Source organism: Hevea brasiliensis, chromosome 9 (genome assembly GCF_030052815.1).
Source record: "Hevea brasiliensis isolate MT/VB/25A 57/8 chromosome 9, ASM3005281v1, whole genome shotgun sequence".
NCBI lineage: Eukaryota > Viridiplantae > Streptophyta > Magnoliopsida > Malpighiales > Euphorbiaceae > Hevea > Hevea brasiliensis.
The window spans coordinates 6,908,211-6,916,604 of record NC_079501.1 but is presented as its reverse complement, the minus strand read 5'-3'; the positions used below and the strand labels follow the sequence as shown (position 1 = coordinate 6,916,604).

Below are 8,394 nucleotides of genomic sequence, written 5' to 3'. Positions count from 1 at the left end.
CTTTTTCATCGCCAGTACTTTTAGTTAAAAAAAAAGATGGCACATGGAGGTTTTGTATAGACTATAGAAGGTTGAATGAGAAGACTGTTAAGGACAAATTTCCTATCCCCATTATAGATGACTTGTTGGATGAATTAAATGGAGCCAACTACTTTTCAAAGATTGATTTGAGGGCTGGTTATCATCAGATCAGAATGGAGCCTCAAAATGTCCCTAAGACAGCATTTAAAACTCACCATGGTTACTTTGAATTCAATGTCATGCCATTTAGACTAACAAATGCATCAGCCACATTCCAAGCCTTAATGAACAAGATCTTCCAACCTCATTTAAGGAAATTTGTGTTGGTATTTTTTGATGACATTCTTTTTTTTAGCAAGGATTGGGAATCTCATTTGCAGCATTTGGAGGAGGTTTTTAAGATCTTGAAAGAGCAACAGCTTTATGCTAAACAATCCAAGTGTTCCTTTGGGCAAACAGAAATAGAGTATTTGGGGCACATTATAACTGCTAAAGGTGTCGCTACTGATCCAAAAAAAATTCAGGCTATGTTGCAATGGCCAACTCCAATTTCTGTTAAAGAATTGAGGAGTTTTTTGGGGTTGACGGGGTACTACAGAAAGTTTGTGAAAAACTATGGCATAATTAGCAAACCTCTTACTAATCTTCTCAAGAAAGACTCATTTCAATGGTCTGAGAAAGCTCAAGAGGCATTTGATACTCTTAGAAGAGCCATGACAGAAGCACCAGTACTTGCCTTGCCATATTTTAATCTTCCTTTCATTGTTGAAACTGATGCAAGTAATTGGGATATAGGGGCTGTTCTCCAACAAAATGGCCATCCACTAGCTTATATTTCCAAAGCTTTTGGTCCTAGAAGTCAGTCCCTATCTGTGTATGAAAAGGAGTTATTGGCAATTACTTTTGCCATTTCTAAGTGGAGGCATTATCTTGAGCAAGGTCAGTTCTTTATTAAAACTGACCATGAGAGCATCAAATACTTGCTGGAGCAGAGGTTACATACTAATCTACAGCAAAGGGGGATTTCTAAGTTGTTGGGTCTTGATTATAAACTTTTATATAGAAGAGGGGTTGAAAATAAGACAGCTGATGCCCTATCTAGAAGACTAGCAAGACAGGAGTCCTTTTGTGGTGCTATTCCCCTACATGGATGGATAATCTCATTCAAAGTTATGATAAAGATTGCAAAGCAACTCAATTGGTGCAGCAGCTATCTTTAGACAATAATGCTCATCCAGGGTTCAAATTGAGGAATGGTGTTCTTTATTTTCAAGATAGGTTGTATGTGGGTTCTACTACAACTTTGAGGAAGCAGTTAATTGAATTATATCATAATAGCGCTCTGGGGGGACACTCAGGAGTAAATGTCACCTATTTAAGGCTCAAAAAGCATTTTTTTCTGGCCTGGGATGTTAAGGGATATCATGGTATGAATTCAACAATGTGACACATATGCACGATGCAAAAGTGAACACTGTGCTGCACTAGCATTATTACATCCATTGCCTGTTCCTACTCAAGCATGGCAACACATTACAATGGACTTCATTGACCACTTACCAAAGTCAAAAGGGAAAGACACCATCCTAGTGGTAGTGTGTAGATTCACAAAGTATGGTCACTTCATACTTTTGGCTCATCCATATACTGCTGCTGCAGTAGCTAAATTGTTCTTGGATAATGTGTTTAAACTTCATGGAGCACCACTTACTATTGTCAGTGATAGGGACAAAGTTTTTACAAGCCTATTTTGGAAGGAATTGTTCAAATGCATAGGCAGTACTTTGTCTTATAGCTATGCCTATCATCTTCAATCAGATGGGCAGACCGAGAGACTTAACCAGTGTCTAGAGGCTTATCTGCGATGCATGGTTCATCTCAAGCCATCAACTTGGTGCAATTGGCTTTCACTTGCAGAGTGGTGGTATAATTCATCCTCCCATAGTGCCATTAAGATGTCACCTTTTGAGGCTTTGTATGACTATAAACCATCATTCCTTCCAATCATTCCTTCTTACTTGCCCTCTGTGGGAGTAGTGGGGGATTTTTTACAACAGAGGCAGCAGCTGGATCAATTGCTTAAGGAGAATTTGCAAAAGGCTCAGAATAGAATGGTGCAGCAAGCTAATAAGCATAGGTCTGAAAGGGAATTTATGGTGGGAGATTGGGTTTATTTGAAGTTACAGCCTTATAGGCAAACTTCTGTGGCATTAAGACACAATTTAAAGCTTTCTCCTAAGTATTATAAGCCTTTCCAAATCCTAGCTAAGATTGGGGCAGTGGCCTATAAGCTTCAGCTACCTCCTACTTCTTCAATCCATCCTGTATTTCATGTGTCTATGTTAAAGAAAAAGTTGGGCAGCAATATTGTTCTCGTTTCTGAATTACCTACAGTGCATGAAGATGTTGCGATAGTAGCTCCAGAACAGGTTCTTCAAACTAGAACCATTACTAGAGATCAACACTATGTTTTTCAGGTGTTAATCAAGTGGTTGAACCTTCCTGTAAAAGATGCAACTTGGGAAGACTATTCTTTTACTGTGAACCAGTTTCCAGAAGCTACACTTTCTTGGGGACAAGAAAGTTCTAATGGGGGAGGTATTGTTACATATCAGAGAAGAAGACTGAGGCAGAATAAGGGTTAGTTGAATGAGTTGTAAGTGGCAGGAGAATAGTTGTCAAGTAGTTAGTTGTATGAGTTGTATTTGGCGGGAAAATGATTATCAAATAGCTTTCAAGTAGTTATAAACTCTATTGTCGTTCATTGTAAAGGCATTCTGATGATTTTTCAAAAAATAAGAATTCTCTCTCTTTTCTGATTCTATTTCTCTCTCCCTACTTCTTTTTCTTCTTCCTTCCTAAATTCTTATAATTCTTCTCTGTTAGGGTTTCAATCCTAACATATGCAAATGCACAAGTACTTATGGTGAATCAACCTATTCTGATTAAACAAAAATAACAATTTATTTAGCTTTTTTGAGTAAACAAAATTGGAAGTGAATCAACCTATTCTAAATTCGACATCAAATATATCAGATAACAATCCTCGTGGAGTTATATGAAAGATCAAGTAAAGAGGCATGAATTGAAGATTAGTGATTGTTGTATGTCACACACAATGCTGCAGATCAACTCCTCCTCAGCTAGTTTTCCAGCATCATATACTTTTTCAAACTTTAAACTGTTTTGGAGTAGTCAGCAGCAACACTGAAGGCAGAAACCACACCAGCCATCCCAACTACCTGGGTCCAACTTCGTGTCCCGGCAGCAACAGCTGCCCCTGCCATAGCACCCGCAATTAAAGCATTCACCTGTAAGAAGAAAAAGCTTTGATGACATTTATCAATAATCTTCAAACCAAGTCCAAGAGACCATAGCATTTGATGAATGAGCCTTTTCTCATTTTCTATAGAATTAATAGAATGAACCAATGATGCACCAGTCATTCTATAAATTGAAAAACCAATATATACTCCTGTCCTAAACATACAATCAAGAGAAAATGCACAGGCCTCTCCTTGAAGTCAACTAATGAAAGTTGTGTGCACCGGCTCTTATAGTGCTTAGAACACAGACACAGACTAAAAAAGAAAAATATATCGCAAAGTGATTTCTTGTAACAATAAATTTGGTCAAGTTAATGATACCCACTGCAAAGAATTATCTTAAGCTCATTTGGATACATGAGGATTTGAAAAGCAAGAGTATTTGAATTACATGTTTATGATACAAATCCACATTCATATTCATTTCAAATGTATACATATCCAAATGGTATAGGAAGGATCATTCGATTTTTTCATCTTTTCTTTTGCTTTCTTTGTTAAATCATATTGTTTTCTTTTCCTTTCCGTATTGAATCATATTTTCATAAATAGGGCAAGGTTCATCAATAATTTAAGGTGTGTTAGTATGAAGAGGCAGTTCAGTAACTTAAGACTTAAGATTATCAAACTAATAAGCTTGAATTTTTGTAGAAAAGATAGAAATGTAACTAACCCAGTCATCCTTTTTCCTGTATCTTTCAATTCCACAACGGGAAAAAGTAAAAACTCCAGCAACAAGCCCTGAAGAACACGAGATGATAGAGATGCAGACAAGGAAGAATGAAAAAAGTTACAACCTGAAAACAACTGGCAGGAACCTCAATAAGAATCATATGGCATTGAGAGGAACACCTTGAGGCAGTTATAGGAAGCAATAATTCAGAAAAAAGACAAACAATCAGAGATAATATAAGGGAATAATGATGAAATGTGTTATAAAAAATACAAAACAAAACAAAACAAAACTTGATTGAGGATGACACAGGTTATAATAAAGCAGTGAAGATGCAATCAGTGGGTTTCCAAAATGCATGGAATCAAATTTTATTGTCATTCCATAAGTATTACACATTCTCTTCCTCCTAAACCTATACATGTTCCCGAAAATTAATCAACTCTAATTCCTCAATAATCACCTCATTCATCTTTTTCTAGCAGCATGTCCTGAAACATTAAGCTAAGACATGTTCGACATGGGAACTGGGGTGATAAAAAGTATTTAAGTTTAGAATTAGCTTGGTTCCAAAAATAAGCAAGTATTAAGGTTAACAACTTGACGGTTATGAGCATAGCTGATTAAGGCCCTTTCAACAAACATGTAACTCCATGCTTGCACATATAGAAATGCTTGCACAGGAATATAGAATCACTCTCTTTCACTTACTTATTAGACTAATACAAATCAAAATCAAATGACATGCGAGCACATAATGCTACCACTATATGTAAATAGTTTCACACTTAAAAATATTATCAAGCGTAATGCTAAAGCTACTTAGTATCACCACAGAAAACCTAGATATTCATCAGATTACCACATTGAAAGCCGAATTTTCCGATTGACTTTGCCTGCATATCAAATTAAAATAAAAATAATAATTGATGGTCCAGACGTTACACCAGAAAACATCAAAATCAAGGATTGTGTGAACATTTAAATTGAAATATCATACAACGAAGGAAGTACGAGCTTTGCCACTCAAGCCTGTACATAGAGGGAAAACAAAAAGGGAGTTATAATCGATCAATTGGCATCTATCAACAGCGGGAATTTGAAGGTAAGTGATAGCCGCTAGTTCGTGAGGAGATAGCTTCAAGAAATTACCTCTTTTGCGTGCATCGTACGGACCTATGCATGAGCCCCATATCCCACCTGCCTGAAATGAACAATTTTTCCATTTTGAGTGTCTTAGGTAGTGCTAATCTTTGAATATGGAGAAGATTAGAATCCATTTTCGTTACCGTTCCTACTCGAAGGATGGAATCAACGGCGAGCGAAGAGCACGGAAGGACGCCGTTGAGCTCCTCTTCCATCTCTAATTTCCGGCTTCTTTGTGCCATAATACGGTTATTAGGAAAAATCAATGTCAGCGAACTAAAACGACGTTGTTTTATAATTTTAGTCGCTGACTAGTGACCACTTGATCGTACAGCGCTGCCGCTGTGGCGTAATTATTGAGCCAACTTCACCGGTGTTTCACGTTAGTATAAATCAAAGGCAACCAAAATAATACTTAAAAAAAAATTCTGAAAATTAAAAGCCTTTCTTCTAGAATTTTTATTCAAACATAAATAATTAATTTAATATTTATGTAATTTATTATTTTTAAATTATTTTTATAAAAAATATAAATTTTATATTATTCATTAAATAGTATATTTATAAATTGTAATATATGAATATATAAAGTATTTAAGTAAATTATGATACTTTTAATATAATTTTTATTTTTTTAATATATATTGATTAATTTAATTTTTAATTGTCATACCCTATCCCTGAGTAAGATGTAACATGATCTCGTAGTATATCTTATAAATTACCGAATTTCACCTATCGATAATCTATTAAATATATTACAAGGGATTTTAGTAAAACAATTTTATTTTTAAGTCTAGCGTGGTGATAAAAATTTAATCTGAGTGTTTTCAACTCAAGTATGTGTTATAAATCTTATTTAGGGCTAATTAGGTATTTTAAAAATTTTATAAAAAATTTACGTAATTACGACTAAAACTAGGTAAAAATAATTATTCAATCTACCTAAAAAGAAATTTTCAAAACATATACCCAATCCAAATTTCAACCAACTCACAATTCATTTCTAACAATTAAACTCAATTCATCTCAATTTGTCACATTCATTCCTAATCAAACCCATCATAAAGAATTTAAAACATTATATACAAGTCTGAGAAATAAACTTAACTATACATTCATTAGAGTTCTAAAATTTATTTTACAAAAATACATAAGTAAATAGGATCTCCAATTTATAATACAATAATTTACATTTGATTACATACCCAAAACAATATTACAAGAGTTTTTGTTCATTGCTCAAATATGCTTACATACATATAATTACATGATTACATCACAAACTAATGCATACTGGTGTACATACAATATACTCAAAATTTATTTCAGCCAATCTTCAAGTCGCAGCTTCAAGTGATCTCACTAGGCTGCTCTATCCTTTCTTTCACCAGCGACAGCATATAAAGCTATCGCTCAGCAGTGAACTCAGTGGTGCATAATTATAATTTAAAATATAGTGTACTATACTTTGACAAAATTATAATAAAAAGGCTCAAAATATTTAAATTCTTCAAAACCCATAAAATCAAAATCGATAGTTCCAATCACATAAATTATTTGATGAATAGCGTTTGCTCAAGTAATAACAAATTATCCAATTCATAATAAAGCAATTAAAATATTTATATTTTTCTTGAAACATGAAACAATATATCATTTTTCAACCACTAACAATTATTTGTTTCAATCACATTTTATCAAGTATGCATAATTTAATAATGTTAAAAATGTTCACACAGCTTAGAGCATGACACTAAAACAGTGTCGGGTTATACACCATGACAAAACCAATTCTCCCAATAACTAAAGGCTAAAGGGATATACACGGGCTAGCTAGCAAATATGAGTACTTATTCAATTCTTCCTCAACTGACACACACCACAACACTTCAGCTAGACAGGGAATTCAATTCATCCCATTAGACAAGTCAATGAGAAATTCAATCACATTGCCAAAACATATTTAAAATAGTTTCTATTCACAAAAAGTATTTACAAATCACTAAACATATTAATCATTGTAAATTCATGCACAAGGTTGAAAATATCTCAAATGTATAATTCATAATTTATAATTCACAAAATCATGCAATAAATCCTTAAATGCATAGGAAAAAACATAATTAAATTATATAAAGTCATTCAAAACCCATTATAAATTTAAAACATAAAAATAGGCTAGTTGTGCACAACCCTCTTATCTATGCTTGACTTAGTTCAATTCTTCCTCCTTTCTTGGAGGCTTATTTCTCACTAAAACACATAATCAAAGTATTTCGATATCTATTCAATTTATTTCCAACTAATAAATTCAATAATTAAATTTTATATACTTAATTCATCCATTAAAATTTATAACTTTTAAGTTCTTTGCAATTGTTATATTTGTGGTTACTATTCACTTTACTATTCAAGTAAAAAATGTTGACTTTTTCATACTTAAAGGGTATACTAGTTCTAATTGCACTCACATACCACATTTTGAGTTACAATTATGTTGGCATTGATTGCTAATTGGAATTTCAAACTCCCTATATGAAATTCCAAAATTTCAGTTTTGGGTCACTTGTTTCTACTATTCCATTGGACATTCTATAGTGAGAATTTGGTTAACTTTCCTTCATCAAATTTATTTCTTAGTGTCCTAATTTTAATTGTCTTTTGAATCACTCAATTTGAAGTTTTGTAACTCAAGTTATGGTCATTTAACCATAACTGGTCAGATTGACTAAAGTCCAGATTTCTGGGCAATTTTTAAGTTCTGGCAGATTTGGTGACCAATTTTGGGTGGCAAATTAATTTGGTTATGGTCAGAATTTGAGATTGTATTTCTCATGAAAGTTGTTCTACTATATCATAGCTTTCCAATAGTATAAAAATCAGGTTATTTGGACCTGTATACACTAAGTTATGACCATTTGAACATGTATTGTTTATATGGTTATTTTTGTACAGTGACAATGTGTGTGATTCGGATTTAACCTAAATTTTCACCAACTTAATGTCAATTTTAGGGTTGGGTTTCTCCATGAAAATTGTAGCCTTAGGTCTTAATTTTCATCTCCAATTGGCCTCACACCAATTGAACTAACCAATTTCCAGTTATACCTATTTGAATGGGCAAGGGTTAAGCTATCTAAAATTGGACATCACACATTTACAATCCCATTTCAATTTTAACCATTCACTCACACTCTAAATCACACCAAATTGACCTTTTTAAGT

The 8,394-nt window shown here is 33.5% G+C and overlaps 1 protein-coding gene across 2 annotated transcripts; it reads right to left on the bottom strand.

Annotated features, from left to right (window-relative positions):
- Positions 1-2,966: 2,966 nt before the first annotated feature.
- Positions 2,967-5,538, bottom strand: LOC110637534 (outer envelope pore protein 16-4, chloroplastic). 2 transcript variants are annotated; one of them, XM_021787693.2, is made up of 6 exons: positions 5,310-5,538; positions 5,173-5,224; positions 5,021-5,052; positions 4,883-4,916; positions 4,021-4,144; positions 2,967-3,332 (listed from the first exon to the last, which is right to left on the bottom strand). In XM_021787693.2, the coding sequence occupies exons 1-6, from the start codon at positions 5,406-5,408 to the stop codon at positions 3,329-3,331; spliced, it is 345 nt and encodes a 114-aa protein (XP_021643385.1). In that variant the 5' UTR covers positions 5,409-5,538; the 3' UTR covers positions 2,967-3,328. The 2 variants fall into 2 exon arrangements, with proteins under 2 accessions (XP_021643385.1, XP_021643384.1); XM_021787692.2 differs by having other exon boundaries at positions 4,021-4,088; positions 5,310-5,517.
- Positions 5,539-8,394: the final 2,856 nt, after the last annotated feature.